The 16,870-nt window shown below is 26.2% G+C and overlaps 1 protein-coding gene across 3 annotated transcripts in view; it reads left to right on the top strand.

Moving 5' to 3' along the window:
- The first annotated feature begins 314 nt into the window (after nucleotides 1-314).
- The window catches only part of LOC117171274 (histone-lysine N-methyltransferase 2C-like), a 166,826-nt gene continuing 150,270 nt past the window's right edge, over nucleotides 315-16,870 (top strand). For all 3 annotated transcript variants that reach the window (XM_033358411.1, XM_033358413.1, XM_033358412.1), the window contains exons 1-5: nucleotides 315-462; nucleotides 2,469-2,654; nucleotides 6,429-6,615; nucleotides 12,167-12,340; nucleotides 15,161-15,388. In XM_033358411.1, the coding sequence (XP_033214302.1) occupies nucleotides 2,504-2,654; nucleotides 6,429-6,615; nucleotides 12,167-12,340; nucleotides 15,161-15,388 (740 nt within the window). In that variant the 5' untranslated portion in view covers nucleotides 315-462; nucleotides 2,469-2,503. The remainder of the gene's footprint in view (nucleotides 463-2,468; nucleotides 2,655-6,428; nucleotides 6,616-12,166; nucleotides 12,341-15,160; nucleotides 15,389-16,870) is intronic.

Raw genomic sequence — 16,870 nt, 5'->3', positions numbered from 1 at the left:
TAATTAGATGCATTACTTGTAAAACAAAATCACAAATCTTACTTTTTTTAAGCATTTTAAAAAGTTCTTATTCACATATATATTTTTGATGTATTTTTTAACGGGCCCATAAACATAATTGTATTCAAAGTTCCGAACTAAACTAATACAAGTCCAGCCCTTTTTTAAATTTAAATGATTCTCGCGCCTCGATCGACGCGCTATCTCGTGGTCAACCAGCTCAACTCACCCGTGCAGACTTCCGGAATCTGGATTCCGGGAGTGCAGCCATTTGAAGTTTTCTGCCTGGGTTCACCCCGTTTTAGCCGGCGTGTACTCATCCGTTTGTAGTTTTCTGACATTTTTCTGTTTGCTCCAAGATGTTTATCAGATCAAACTGTGCAAAATACGTCGAGAACCTCAGTAATTACAGTGCGCGCGAATCCATCACGAGACATCGGAGAATGCCACAATAATCGGAAGGTACGTGTGCCTCGAAAAGATTCTCTCGACTCGAGGCATGAACTCGAGGTGTGTTTATAGCCTACAAACCCTGACAGTAATGGCGCGTCTCGCGCTCTGATTCGGTAAACTAGCCAACGAAACGTTTCTGTTTGCTGACAGTTTAGTACCCACGTAAGTTTCGTGACCGCAAAAACCGGATGGTTTGACCCAAAAGTGACATTTTGCAAGGATACCATCTCTTTTTCGAGGTTGGAAAATGTTATCTGCTGATTCGGAGTTCCGTGTTCCCTAGGATGGGAACGCCATCCTTTCGTGACCGAGCGCTACCTCTACCTGTAAGGACATCAACGACATAAGCGAGCTCGAAAATTCCGATCCAATGTATTTCCCAAATTGCTCAGTTTTAATCAAATAATCTCCAAAAATACCTGTTCGCCGAAAAAAATCATTGCAAAACTTCAAAACAAGTACGCCCGCGGATAAATACAATAATAAACTAGCGTGATTTACCACGATTGTTGTACTGTCTGCTACATTGACGGCTCAACTTTTTTTATCTTTCGTCGCTTTTTTTCCATTTTCATTTCTCCTATTTTCTTTATTTCCATCAATTTTCCGGGCTGTGCTCTTTTCCACTTAGTTTTCCCTATTTTGCATATTTTAAAATAGATTATATCTTATAATTATTGATTACCTTTATTTAAAATACTTGTTTAATAAATGCGTGACTAGGTCGTTAAACTTGTTTTTAATTTATTTTAAATCAACTTATTTCAGGATATTTAAAAAATGCCTATCCTTTTATGGCGATCTAATCTGGACTTTGTAAATTATTCTATCATCTTTTATTGCCTTTTAAACTTCAAGTGTTGCTCTAAATCATTTTTTTTACATTTCCAAAAAGTTGAGTGTATTTTAGAATCATTATCTTTCGAAATGTAATTGTGTAAAATAATATATGTTTATCAGTTTAGTTGAAGGATATTGTTTTCAATTATCTTATGTAAAAGGCACCTGCAGTTTTTTCCACAATCAAGTTTTAAATGTCATTCCAATTTTTAATTATAATTTATTTCCTACTCAAACTCCTTTACTTTAACACAATTTGAGGACAATTTTTTTTATAGTTAGTGAAAAATCTATCATAAAACGTTTATAGATTATATGCAATTATAATAGATTAAAACATATTGTAATAGATTATAAAAATTATAATATTTTCAACCATTTCGTAGCATAATTTTTTTTTTTTAATTGTGAAGCTCTTATCGCTACTGAAAAAGATATCAGCTTGAATTTATTATATTGATAAGGGAAATAGATTATTGCATTACGCAAGGATTTATTAACTTATTGCTTGAAATATGAAAAAAACTAAACTTATTGATGTAATCAAAGATAGTGCATTTTTTTTAAATAATATCAGGGAAATTACTTTTTAGGTGAAAAATAAAGTATAGGTTCATATATTGCCTTTTATAAAAAATTATTTATTTACGTATTGTCTTTCATTTATGAAAATGAAATATTGTCTTTCGTTGGAGAACATGCGCGTAGTTTCTGCGCAGAAACCAAAAAGACCTTTTTATCTCCATTTTAGTTTCTGAGGATACCAATGGGTAAATGAAAGATTTTCAGCAAACTCAAATTCTGGTTGCATTTTAATTTAAAAAGCATTTAATTTCGACCTTGAAATCATTTTTAAAATAGACACTAAGCTCAAGATTCGTTTCAATCTGCGTAAATGTTTTCTTCAATTTAACGAAAAATATCTATTTTTTGTTCAAATATCGCTTGAACGATATTTATGAAATTGGAACTTTTTAGAAACGTACTATTTAAATAATTATAGTAATTACGTATTTGTTAGTCAATATTAAAATCGATTTTTTAGCCAAAAAATATATTTTAAAAATCTAGACGGTTTTTTAAACACGGTGTTTCATGTCGAAATAGTGCTGATAAAATAATTATATAGAAAATGTTGCAAAACAATCGTTTTATGATTGACAATCTGTTTACAGAAACTACCCAGGACACTTTTTAAAAAAGAAGTGCCATGGATGATGAAGAGCGTTTGGAGGGAGAAGAAGAAATGGAGCTTGACGAAGCGTCTGACGGAGAAGATGAAGATGAGGATACCGCAGGGATTCCTGTTTCTCCTGCAAACTCCGACCAATTGCTTGGTCCAGTTCCCATTTCTGGAAGCAGTTAGTTTTTATTTTTTTATTTAATTTAAATTTTGAGTGGGGAGCGTCCAATAATTACGGAATGATTTTTTGGGGAAATCGTTTGAAATCTTTAAAATACAATATAATCTTGAAATACCTTGATATCTTCTAAAAGCCATTAAAATTCCTCGAAAAGCTTAACAATCTTCTATGTTATTCGGAAATTGTGCAAAATCATTGAAAACCTCTTTCAGGCTCTTAAATTTTTTTCAATCGTTTAAAATTTTCAAACTTCTATAAAAAAAATTTTAGAATTTCTAGGAATCTTTTCGAATCACTTAAAAATATTGTAAAAGTTATTAAAATTTCTTGAGGTCGCTTTAAATCTTTTATATTATTTGGAAATCCTTGGAAAATTCGGTAATTCTTTTGAAATCCCGTGAAATTATCGAAAGCCTTTTATATCTCTTAAAATTGTTTAAAATCGCTTAAAATCTTCAAGCTACTATAAAAATCGTTAAAAATATTTGTTAAATTATTTTAAATTTCTCGAAATACTGTTGAATTTATTAAAATCCTTGGAATTCTGTGAAATATTGCGAGATCCCTTGAAATTTATTTAAATCCCTTTAAAATTCATTAAAATCGTTCAAATTCCTGAGAATCTTTTCGAAAATCCTTAAGTTACTGAACATATTTTATAAGTCCTTAAATTTCCTCGAACCACCTAAAAGTCTTTTATATTCTTCGGAAAACCTTTAGATTTCGTTAAATTTTTGAAAAAATCTGGGAAAATTCCCGAATTTTTAAATCAGATAAAACATATTTCAAAACCATTGAAATACCTTTAAATCTTTTATATTATTCGAAAATAATTGGGAATTCCGTGACATTATCAAACGGCTTTTAAATGTTTTAAAATTCGTTAAAGCCCCTTAAAATCTTCAAACTTCAATTTTCCATAAAAATCCACGGGAATCGTTTAAAATTTCTAAAAAATTTATCAAATCTTTTATATTTTTCGGAAATTCCTTTAAATCTGTTTTAATTCGGTAACATCATTTGAAATTTTCAAAATTCCACAAAAATATGCGATCCCTTAAAATCGAGTAAAATTCTTGATATCAAATCTCGAAAAATAGTTTAAAATCCTGTGAAATTCCATTAAATATTTTTAAATCCATTTGAAACTATTGACCTCCGCGGAAATTAATGAAAATGCCTTATACTCCGTAAAATCCATAACAATCTCTTAAAACCGCCTAAAATATATTTACATCCTTTAAGAGTATCCGGGAAATGACAGTGAATTTATTTTTTGACCGGGAATTTCATAAAAATTTTAGAATACAAATTTTGTACAACTTTGATTTCAACCGTATTTTTAAATAATTTGTGAAATAGTCATTTTTATAAATTATGATATTTAGTTTAGAATGCTTAATTAGAAAACCTTTCACTTGAAAAATGTTCCATTTTAGATTTTTAATTTTTAAAAGCATATATTTTAATTTAGAGAATTTTAAAATGCAGTTTTAAAGGCTTGAAAATTTAGAACAATAATTAATTTGACCAAACAATTCTACATCCGTTCAAAATTTGAGAATTTCCATATTTTAACTGTTTCAATCCGAAAGTCTTGATAATAATTGAAATTAATATATCATTTATTTCGATAATTTTATTTTTGAATAAAAATGTTCATCATTAATCAATAATATATTCTTTATTATGAATTTCAGGTATTCCTTTATATAATTTTTTAAATTAAATTTAATGAATAAATTTATTAACATATTACTTCTATTAATTTTTTTTAGCTATTAAAAAATGTAAACAAGGGGTTTTTCTATTTTCAACTTAAAAATGAATCCATAATAATACAGTCATAATTAAAGGTTTTTATTAAATCAAAAATAGTATGAGTCTAAATAATTTAATTGTTATCCCATTTAATTTGAAATTTTTTAATGTAGAAAAAGAACAAGTATTTAATATTTAGCAATATTTCACTGTTCATTTAAGATGAGTAAATTGAAACCAAAGATTTAAAAGAAAACAATTTGAAACTGAATTGTTTTACATAGAAAGCTTTGAATCTTCAGATTTTCGAAAAACTTTTAAATTTTTGGCGTTAAAATTTTTATTGTTCTATTTAAAAAGTGTTTAATTTATAAGTGAAATTGTTAAATTTTGACGAATAAATAACAATCCTAGGAATCTCAAGAAACTTTTTTATTCTTTTGAAGTCTCTCACAATTCGTAAGAAAATGATAAATTTTTTGGTTGAAATCTGAAAGAATGTACAATTTATTTTAAATTCTGCTATAAGTATTTGAAATTATTTCAAAGTCTGAATTTATTTCGAATCTTTTTAAAACTTCTAAATATCTCTTAAAATTTCTCTAATATTTTTAAAAATAATAAATGTTATATTATTTTTTATAAATTAAAATTAAATTTTTTCAATTTGCAGGATTTTCTAAAAGTTATAGAAAATATTCAATTCATTTTGAAATATATTTAAAAGTTCCGAAAAAAAATTCAAAAATTATTTTGAATTTGGAAAAGTTTAAAACCATTTGTCAAGATTTTAACATATAATTTTACAGCTTTTAAAGTATGCCTAGACTATTTAAAATTAAAATGATTTAACTTTTAATTACATAAATATAAAGTTAAAAAAATTATTTTTCAATTTCTATATAATTATATAATATAATTTTGAAAAAAAATTGAAGTTCATTGCTTGATTCTTTAATTCAGACCATCGAAAATGTTAACGTGGATTTATATTTTTCGAACCTAATTTGAATTTTTGAACTCTATAATTGATAAAAGTTCTAAAATTTGCAATGTATTTGCATTTTATTTAACATTTTTTTAAATGAAAACTTTTCAATTTTACAAGTGTGAAATTCAAGTGTTCAATTGTGAATGCTTTAATTTGTTGTTAACAGTTTATTACTTTATATGGAAAAATGTTTAGAATATAGTTTGATTTTTTAAATTTCATTGGTCGTGAAAAATATTTGCGAATCGGAGAATGACCGGGAATTTTTTTCGTTAAAATCACTTGAATTTTTGTTGAATATTGTTCGGAAAACCTTTAAAATTCCGTTAAATGTCTTAAAATCTCGTGAAATCATCGAAAGACCTTTAAATCCTAAAATTCGTTAAAATCCCTTGAAAAATTTATATTCCGCATGAAACGCCTTAAACTGTTAAAAATCTTCTGACATCCTCAAAAATTTCAAGGATTCCTAATTACTACTACAAATTCGAAGGAATTAAAAACCATTTCTAGAATTGTAAAAGATTTTCAGAATGTCTGTGATTTTTAACCGATTCAAGAAGATTTTATGAATTCTGAAACATTTCAAAAAAACATTTCAAAAGATTTCACAGCACTTCCAAAAAAAAATGAAAGTCACTTAAAAATATTTCAAAACATTTGGAGGGATTTTAACTTCTACAAGCTTAAAATATATCAAGAAATATGTAGACCCCAAAGTATTTGAAAAGATTTTGAGAATTGGGGAAATATTCAAAAGTATGTCCAGGGTTTTACAAGATTTCATGTTATTTCTCAAGATTTCATAGGACTTTTTTTTAAAATTATTTTAAGGGATTTTGTGGGGTCAAGAGAGTATTGTAATTTACAATAACAAAAAACGTATTTTTTGACTGATTTAGCTATGATTTGATTAATAAGATTAATCAAATATGTTATTGTTTCTAAAACTGATGATAATTTGTTGATGAAAGTCTTTTCATTTTATTTTAATGTTTATTTAACCTTTTTTTTAACAGTGCTGTGTGCGGTCGCACCCGATGAGCCGTTTCCTGATCCAATGCGATATCAAAAATTTTCACATCCTGGTGGAAAACCCTTAAATATTCGGAGGGGTCCTGGAAGGCCTCGAAAAGAGCGTCCTCCGGGATCTATCAGAGGTGTCGGAGTGCGTAGATCATTCAGAGGTTCCACGAGGGGCAAGGGGTAAGTTGAAATTATATTATTTCTCTAATTCTTCAATTCTTATTTATAAACTTTGAATTATTCTATTTTGAACCAGGGTGGCCGCAGGTCAGGGAAAAACCGGAAATCGGGGAAAAGTCAGGGATTGTGTAGAAAAATAAATGGCATAATTTTTTCAGTCACTTTTTTTCTTAGATAAATGTTTAGACACTTGTTTAACATAAATTTACTATCGTTACTTTATTCAATATAAAGATCACACTAGTTGCTTTTTTTTCAAACAAGTTAAAACAGAAAACCCGAGGGTTATCTACTATTGAATTCAGGTCTGTTCTTGTTTTCGAATTTTTTTGGATAATTTTCAGGGTATTTTCATGATTTTAAAGATATTGTGATACTTTTTAAGATTCCCAGAAATTTTCAAAATCTTTAAGAAGTTTCAAGGGATTTTAAAGTATTAAAAATATTTTATGGTATATTAAACGATTCCAAAAAATTCCTCAGAGATTACGATACTTCGAAGGCATTTCAAAGGATTTTAGGGTATTTTAAAAGATTGCAAAGAATGCTAAAAAGATTCCAATACTTTAGGGCATTCCAAATTATTTTAGTGTGTTTTTACCAATTTCAAAGAATTTTCAAAAGTTTCAAGAAATTTAAAAAGATTGAGCAAGAGTTAAAATGTTTTAGGGTATTTTTTACATATTTCAAGGAATTTAAAAAAAAATTTGGCAGGATTTAAATTATTTTAGGGTATTTTCACAAATTTTAAGGAATTTTCAAAAGTTTCAAGAGATTTAAAATTTTTGGCAGGAATTAAAATCTTTTAGGGTATTTTAAAAGATTCCCATACTTTAGAGTATTCCAAATTATTTTAGGGTATTTGTACAAATTTCAAGAAATTTTTTAAAGTTTCAAGAGATTTAAAAAGAATTAGCAGGATTTAAAATATTTTAGGGTATTTTAAAAGATTCCCATACTTTAGGGCATTTCAAATTATTTTAGGGTATTATTACAAATTTCTAGGTATTTTTAAGTTTTCAAAACTTTCAAGAGACTTACAAGGATTAAAAATATTTTAGGTTATTTAAAAAGATTCCAAGAAATTTCTCAGATATTTCAATATTTTGAAGGTATTTCAAAGGATTTTAGGGTATTTTACCAAATTTCAAGGAATTTTCAAAAGTTTCAAGAGCTTTAAAAAGATTTGGCAGGAATTAAAATATTTTAGGGTATTTTAAAAAATGTCAAGAAATTTTTAAATGTTTCAAGAGATTTAAAAAGATTTGGCTGGATTCGAAGTATTTTAGGGTAATTTAAAAGATTCCAAAGAATGCTAAAAAGATTCCAATACTTTAGGGCATTCCAAATTATTTTAGGGTATTATTACAAATTCCAAAGAATTTTGAAGAGTTTTCAAAACTTTTAAAAGACTTCTAAGGATTTAAAATATTTTAGGTTATTTAAAAAGATTCCAAGAAATTCCAAATATTTTCAATACTTTGAAGGTATTCCAAAGGATTTTAGGTTATTTTACCAAAGTTTAAGGAATTTTCAAAAGTTTCAAGAGATGTAAAAAGATTTGGCAGGACTTAAAATATTTTAGGGTATTTTGAAATATTCCCATACTTTAGGGCATTCCAAATTGTTTTAGGGTATTTTTACAAATTTCAAGAAATTTTTAAAAGTTTCAAGAGATTCAAAACCATTCAGCAGGAGTTAAAGTGTTTTGGGGTATTTTAAAAGATTCCAAAGAATGCTAAAAAGATTCCAATACTTTAGGGCATTCCAAATTATTGTAGGGTATTTTTACAAATTCTAAGGTATTTTTATGAGTTTTCAAAAACTTCAAGAGACTTATAAGGATTTAAAATATTTTAGGTTATTTAAGAAGATTCCAAGAAATTCCAAATATTTTCAATACTTTGAAGGTATTCCAAAGGATTTTAGGTTATTTTACCAAAGTTTAAGGAATTTTCAAAAGTTTCATGAGATGTAAAAAGATTTGGCAGTACTTAAAATATTTTAGGGTATTTTGAAAGATTCCCATACTTTAGGGCATTCCAAATTATTTTAGGGTATTTTTACAAATTTCAAGAAATTTTTAAAAGTTTCAAGAGATTCAAAACCATTGAGCAGGAGTTAAAGTGTTTTGGGGTATTTTAAAAGATTCCAAAGAATGCTAAAAAGATTCCAATACTTTAGGGCATTCCAAATTATTGTAGGGTATTTTTACAAATTCCAAGGTATTTTTAAGAGTTTCCAAAAACTTCAAGAGACTTATAAGGATTAAAAATATATTAGGTTATTTAAAAAGATTCCAAGGAATTCCTTAAATGTTTCAATGCTTTGAAGGCATTTCAAAGGGTTTTAGGGTATTTTACCAAATTTCAAGGAATTTTCAAAAGTTTCAAGAGATTTAAAAAGATTTGGAAGGAGTTGAATTATTTTATAGTATTTTAAGAGATTCCCATACTGTAGGGCATTCCAAATTATTTTAGGGTATTTTTACCAATTTCAAGAAATTTTCAAAAGTGTCAAGAGATTTAAAAAGATTTCGTCAGGATTTAAAATATTTTAGGGTATTTTAAAAGATTCCAAAGAATGTTAAAAATATTCCAATACTTTAGGATATTCCACATTATTTTAGGGTATTTTTACAAATTCCAAGGTAATTCTAAGAGTTTTCAAAACTTTCAAGAGATCTATAAGGATTTAAAATATTTTAGGTCATTTAAAAAGATACCAAGAAATTCCTTAGATATTTCAATACTTTGAAGGCTTTTCAAAGGATTATAGGGTATTTTACCAAATTTGAAGGAATTTTCAAAAGCTTCAAAAAGATTTGGCAGGACTCAAAATATTTTAGGGTATTTTAAAAGATTCCTATACTTTAGGGCATTCCAAATTATTGTAGGGTATTTTTGCAAATTTCAAGAAATTTTTAAGAGTTTTCAAAATTTTCAAGAGATTCCTAAGGATTAAAAATATTGTAGGTTATTTAAAAAGATTCCAAGGAATTCCTTAAATGTTTCTATGCTTTGAAGGCATTCCAAAGGGTTTTAAGGGATTTAAACAAATTTCAAGGAATTTTCAAAAGTTTCAAGAGATTTGAAACTATTAAAAATATTTAAAGGTATTTTAGAAGATTTCAAAGAATGCTTAATAGATTTGTATACTTTCAGGGCATTTCAAAGGATTTAAAATACTTTAGGGAATTTTGAAAATTCCAAATGATTTTTAAAAGGGCCCTAAAGGGTATTTTAAAAGATTCCAAGGAATTGCAAAGGATTTAAATTTGTAGAGTACTTCTGAAAATTTGAAACACTTTAAGGTATTTAGAAAAGTCCAGGAAATTCTAAACAGATTTCAATACGAAGGTAGATTTCAAAGTATCTTGAGTAATTTTTTTAAATTCCTCGGAATTTTCAAGATTTTTATGAAGTTTTTAAAGATTTGAAAGAATTTTAAATAGTTTAAGGCATTCTAAAGATTCGAAGAAGTTTTCGAAAGTTTCGAAGGATTTCAAAAAAAAAAAAAATAGAAAGAATTTGAAACAGTATATTGATGTACTTCAAAAAAGTTATTCACAAGTAGTAAGGGATTTTTTAGGGTTTCAAAGGTTTAAAGCGATTTTCAAATATCTTTTGGGTTTAGTTTCAAATTTAAGGATATTTTACAAGATTTCAAGAAATTTTTAATTTCTTTTAATAATTTTAAGGAATTTCAAAAGATCTTAGAGTATTTTTTAAAAATTCCTCGAACTTTTCAAGAGTTTTAAAATAGTTTAGGATATTTTAAAAGATTCCAATGGATTTTCATAAGTTTTGAAGGCTCTCAAAAAATTTTAAAGAATTTTTAATATTTTAGGATATTTAAAATGATTTCAATGCATTTTCCAGAGATTAAAAAGGTTCCAATAACTTAAATGATTATAAGTTCATTAAGAAATAATCATGGGATTTTATAGCATAATAATGTATTTCAAAAAAGTTATTCACAAGTAGTAAGGGATTTTTTTAGGGTTTAAAAGGATCAAAGAGATTCTAAAGTATTTGTTGGGTTTAATTTGAAACATCCCCTCATTTTGATTAATTTATACTAAATTTCTTTAAATTCTTGTGAATTGTCTGGATTGATTTTAATTTACTTAAATTCTTCTCAATTCCTTCAATTCAATGAAGATATTAAAAAAAAATTCGAAGAATTTTATCAGATATTTTCAAAGATTAAAGGATATTTTACAAGATTCCAAAGTTTTAGGGTATGTTTTAATATTCCAAGAAATTCTCAAGGGTTTTGAAAATTTTAAAGGGATTTCAAAAGGCGTTAAAAAATTTGAAATATCTTGTGGTATTTTTAGTAGATTTTAATCATTTGAGTTAATTTAAAGGATTTTCGATTTTTTTAATTCCAAGCAATTTCTAAGCTTTAAAATGTCTGAAGGGATTTTAATATTTTGAAGGATTTAAAATTTGTTAGGGTATTTCCAAGGATTTCAAAGAATATTACATTAATTTCAGCCATTTAATGAGATTTCAAAGGATATTAAATATTTTAGAATATTTAAAAATATTCCAAGACATTTTTAAAACCTGCAAACAGTTTCAAGTGGTTTCAAAACTTTTCATAGAGTTTGAAATAAATAAGGTATTTCAAAAGATTTTAATCAATTTTCAAGGGTTTGCAAACATTTCAAGGAATCTCCAAGGATTTTAAGGAATTTGAACAAATTTTCATGGATTCCAGAATTTCAGGAAATATCAGTTTTTATGTAATTTGGCATGATTTTGTAATATTTTAAGAAATTCCAAAGAAGTCATTTACAGGTAGTAAAGAAATTTAAATTCCCCCTTAATTTCTATTCTAAATTCTTTTGAATTCTTCAGAATTCTCTTGGTTTCTAATTCACTTAAATCCTTCTAAATTATATCCATTCAATGCATTTTTGTTCTGTATTATTTTTTTACTTTTTGTTTAATTGATCTTTTGAAGTTTTTAAAACTTTGAAATCCGTTACATTGTTCTAAACTAACTGAATTCCATTATTTTCATATTTTTTCATCGTTTTCGATTCACTTGTTTCTTTTCTAATTCATTACGAATTGTTATGCATTTCTACAAATTCTTCTCGTTTCCCTTAAATGTCTCTAAATTCACACCATTTATACTTAGAATCAATTATATTTGTTGAAGTTTTTTAATTAAACTTGAATTATTTCGAAATGTTTTTAATCGAATTCCTTTTAGTCACTTTGTTGCGGTTTAAGCAGATCACCTTCTTTAAGTAAATTAGACTGCGGCAGTCCTAAGAATAATAAATTCAAAGTTCCTCAGCATAAATGGTTTTATTCCATTCATAAAAGACTATATTAAAAATTGTACAAGTTTAGACTTTTGTTTTTTGAAATGTTAATGGTCAGGAACAATGAAAAAAATAATCAGAAAAGAGTAGAAGAATCTTGAAAATGTAGTTCTGTGGGCACCCTGTTATTCCTTGAATAAGTAATTGATGAGTATTCCTTAAATTTAGTATATTAGGAAACATAATTTATAGATTTTCTGATTTTAGACTTGGCTATGCGCGGGGCATGCCTCGTAGAACCAAGAGCAAGGATGATGATACGCATTCCGAATCGCCGAGTCCTCTGCGTATTGGTGAAGATGGAATAGGAGACGGTGAAAATTCCGGGAATGATAGATCGATGCCAGCTCCTGACGAACCGCCTAACTTTCCAGAGCAATGGTAAACAAAATTAGTTATTAATTGGTTGAAAATTTAACAATTTTCTTAAAAAGACATTCTTTTTGGTTAAAAATTCAACTGTTTTCTTAAAAATTCATCTTTTTCAGTTGAAAATTCATATTTAGTTGCTGAAATCTTTTTTGGATGAAAGCCGTTTTTTGACATTTTATTTTTTTGATTAAAAAGTTCACCATAAGAATGCAACTATTTGGTTTAAAAATTTAACAATCTTGTTAAAACGTCATAATTTTTGGTTAAAAATTCGACTATTTAGCAGAAAGTTTCCTGATTGTTCACAATTCTTATTTTGGTGTTGGAAAGTGAACTGGACTCTTCTTTGAATGAAAATTAAATTTTTTTTCAAGATTTTCTTTTAATTCATCTGGTTTAGAAGAATTTCATCTTTCTTGAATAAAAATGCTACTGTTCGGTTGAAAAATTCATCTCTTTAGAAAAATTTGTCTTTTTAATTTTAAACTTTACTTTCCTTAGCAGAAGTTTAATCTTTTTTTTGGATAAAAATGCAACGTTCGTCGTTTTGGACTGAAAATTCCATTTTTTTTGTTGGAAACTTGTTTTTTCTTAAATATTCATATTTTGATCTGGAAAAGTCAACTGGAACCTTTTTTTGACGAATATTCAACTTTTAAATAAAATTCTCTTAATAAAAAATTTATCTATTTTAGTACAAATTTCATGTTTCTTGGATAAAAATATAACTATTTGTTTGAAAAAATTCGTCTTTTTAAATTAAAAATTCAATTTTTTCTTAGAAACTTATTTCTTATTCAACAATTGATGTTTTCATCTTAAAAAAGTCAACTGAAATCTTTTTTAAAAGAAAGTTCAGCTATTTTTTTCATAATTTATGTACTTTAGTAGAAATTACATTTCTTTTTTATGAAAACGAATTGGTTGAATCACTTTGCTAAAAAATTCTTTTTTTTTTTTAGATCAATATTTTTAGTTGAGTAAAAGTTAAACTACATTATTAACAAATTATTTTTATGATTGGAGGCTTTTGTATTTGGTTGAAAATTTAACTGTTTAGTGAAAAAGCCTTTTTTAATCAAAAATTAATTTTTTGCGGTAAATTCTTCTTTTTGGCTTGAAAATTCATCATTTTGGATAAAATTTTTTTCTATATTTGCTGAAAAAATCTTCTTTTTTTATTAAACTTGAACTCTATTGTGGAAAATTCATCTTTCTGGTTGAGGATTTAACTATTTCCTTAAAAATTTGTTTTTTTTTTTACTTTTTTATTATATAAATTAACTGTTTTTGACTAAAAATTTAAATATTTTTTGGTCGAAATACCAACTATTATATTTGTCTTTGAGAATTAATATTTTTGGTTGAAAATTGATCTGTTTTAGGCTATAATTTAACTATTCCTTGTTTTTAATTCGTCTTTTTGTGTAGAAAAGTAATCTCACTAATTAAAATTTCTTTTTTTCAATCACAAATTTCACTATTTTGTTAAAAGTTCGTGTTTCCTCTAATTGGAAAATTATTTTTCTAACTGAACATTTAACTATTCTATTTTTGTTTGTTTTGAAAATTGATCTTTTTTAGTTGAAAATTTATCCTTTTTTGTTAGAGAATTTTACTATTTGGATAAAAATAAATTCATATTGTTGGGTAAAGCTTCATCATTTTAGTTAAAATTTTCATTTCTTTAACTCACAATTCATATTTTTAGGTTTGAAAGTCAACTCTTTTGCAGGAAATTCGGCTTTTTGATTTGAAAATTCAAATTTTGGTTGAGATCTTTTTTCTATGTCAACTGGAAAATCTTTTTTTGCAAACACAATTTAAATCTTTTTTCATCTTTCTGGTTGAGGATTCAACTATTTTGTTAAAAATTTGAAGTTTAAAATATGTAATTTAACTATTTTGGACTGAAAATTAAAGTATTTTTCGTGGAAATATTATCTATTACACTTTTCTTTGAGAATAAATTTATTTGATTGAAGATTCATCACTGGTTTAAAATTTAAAAATGATCTTTTTTAGTTGCAAATTATCCTTTTTTGGTAAAAAAAAAAGAATAATTTTCTTGCTTTCCAATTTCATTTTTTTTTTTTTTTTTTGATAAAAGTTTCGGGAAAAATTATTTATTTTCTGACCACTCATATTTTTTGTTTTTAAATTAAAGCTTTGTAGAAAAAAGTGATCATTTAGCTTGAAGGTTCAACAATTTAGATAGACTTTTTTTTTGAGTGACAAATCTTCATGTGTTGAAAATTCTTCTTTTTTTTTTGTTTGAAAATTATTAATCTTTAAAATAAATGTCATCTTTTTTTATTGAAATATAAACAATGGAACTTTTCTGTTAAGAATGTATCTTTTTAGGTTGAAAATTCAACCATTATGCTGAAAATTGAATTATTTTGTTGAAAATTCAAGTTTGTTAAAAACCCATTTTTCATGGTCGAAAATATTTTTTGTTTATTTAAAATAAGTTAATAAATTTCTCCCTTAAATTCTGTTTTATTTCGTTTATAAAATATTCTATATTAAAAGTATTACAATATTAAAATGATGTGAATAGTAATTATCAAGGATTTTAAAAATTAACTTCTCGGACACCCCGTCTAATTGCACTAGCAATAACTAGAAAAAATTTCTAGAATCTAAAAATTACTTACTGTAAAAGGGTTGCAGAGGGGGGGGGGGGTGGAAATATTTTTTACCATTTTTATCAAGGGGCAATTAAAGGAGGGCCTATAATCCGTTACGTGATTTAAGTACATACCCTTAAAATATTGTAAGTGCTAAAATAAAAAATTTCTCATATTTTGTTTAATTATTTAACAGGCCGGGTAAAATCTGTGCTTTTTGTAACTTGGGGGAAAGGAGTCAGTTGGGCCAGGGAAAAATGGACAGGTACACGTTACCTGAAGGATTGACGCCGGTAAAAAATGCTATTCGCGATGAAGCGGCTGAAGTTCCGATAGATGTTGTAAATCCGGGGGATAAAAGTCCCCGCACAAGTGGACCAGGAGCTGTTACGTGTCGAAGGGTGAAGAGTCTCGCCAAGTGCAGGTAATTCATTTGGTCTAATTATGCCATAACAGGGTTGCTGCAGGTCAAGAAATTAAAAACTTATCAGGGAATGTCAGGAAAACCTTACAGAGTCAGGGAATTCTTATTAAACTGAAGTTGAAAGTAATTTGATTATTTTGTTGAAAAATCAACAATTTTATTAAAGGGTCATTCTCTTTGGTTGAAAATTCACCTCTTTCGTTGAATTACACTGTTTTTAGTTTAAATTTGAATTCTTTTTTGGTCGAAATGTCAACTATTACATTTAACTTTGAGAATTCAATATTCTGTTTTTTTTTTTTTAATTTTATGCTAAATCTATTATTTCGAAACTTCCTGTATTTTTTGGAATTTTTTGTTGTTATATTAATCTTCTTTGTGACTATTTCATCATTCCGGTTGAAAATTCATTTCTTTCGTTGGAAATTTAACTATTTGGTTAAAATTCCTTAAATTCAATATTTCATTGAAAATTCGTGTATTTCGTTAAAAATTAATCTTTCTTAGTAGAAAATTAATTTTTTCGGTTGAAAGTATATCTTTTTGGTTGAAAAAGCATTTCTTTCGTTGAAAATTAGTTTTTTGTTTTATTGAAAGTTATTAACTTTTTTTTATTCAAGATTCATAATTTTAGTTGAAAATTAATTTCTTTGCTTCAAAGTTTAACTATTTTCTTGAAAATTCATATATTTTTTTTTAAAATTAATTTTTTTTGTAGAAAATTAAACTTCGCTGAAAATGTATCTTTTTGGTTGAAAATTATTTTTTAAACTAATAATTTAACTATTCTATTTTGGTTGGAAATTCATCTTTTTCAAGTTGAAATTTCATGTGTTTTGTTAAACATTTATATTTCTTGGTAGAAAAAGCATCGCTGGTTGAAAATTGAACAAATTGTTTCAAAATTCATATTTTTTGTTTGTAAAAGATTAATGCTTTTAGTTTATAATTCATTTCTTTGCTTGAAAATTAATTTTATTATCATTTTTTTTTTGTCTGGGAATTCTTTCTAGGTTGAAAGTTCAACTGTTTTGTTGTAAATTCCGTTTTTTTTAACTTTAAATGTAAGTATTAAATGTATGCTTGAAAATTCATCTTTTTCAGTGGAAACTTCCATTTTTTGTCGGAAATTTATATTTTTTGATAAAAATGTAATCTTCTTCGTTAAAAATATAACTTTTTCGTTGAAAACATATTTTATCTGGTTTAATTTTTGTACTGTAAATTTAACTATTCTATTTTAAGTTGAAAATTGATCTGTTTTAGGTGAAAATATAAATATTTTGTTAAAGAAAAGTTCTGGCAAAAAAATAATCTTAATGGTTGAAAATTCATATTTTTTTGTTAAAAATTAATTTTTGTATAGGAAATTAAACTATTCTATTTTTGTTTGACAATTCAACATTTTTAAAGAGATTTTTTTCTTTACTGACTGAAAAATCCTATTTGCTTAAATTCAACTGTTTTGTGAAAAATTCATCT

The sequence above is a fragment of the Belonocnema kinseyi genome, chromosome 4 (genome assembly GCF_010883055.1).
Source record: "Belonocnema kinseyi isolate 2016_QV_RU_SX_M_011 chromosome 4, B_treatae_v1, whole genome shotgun sequence".
NCBI classification, from domain to species: Eukaryota; Metazoa; Arthropoda; class Insecta; order Hymenoptera; family Cynipidae; genus Belonocnema; species Belonocnema kinseyi.
The sequence above is the reverse complement of the archived record's forward strand: the minus strand, read 5'-3'. Positions and strand labels throughout refer to the sequence as shown.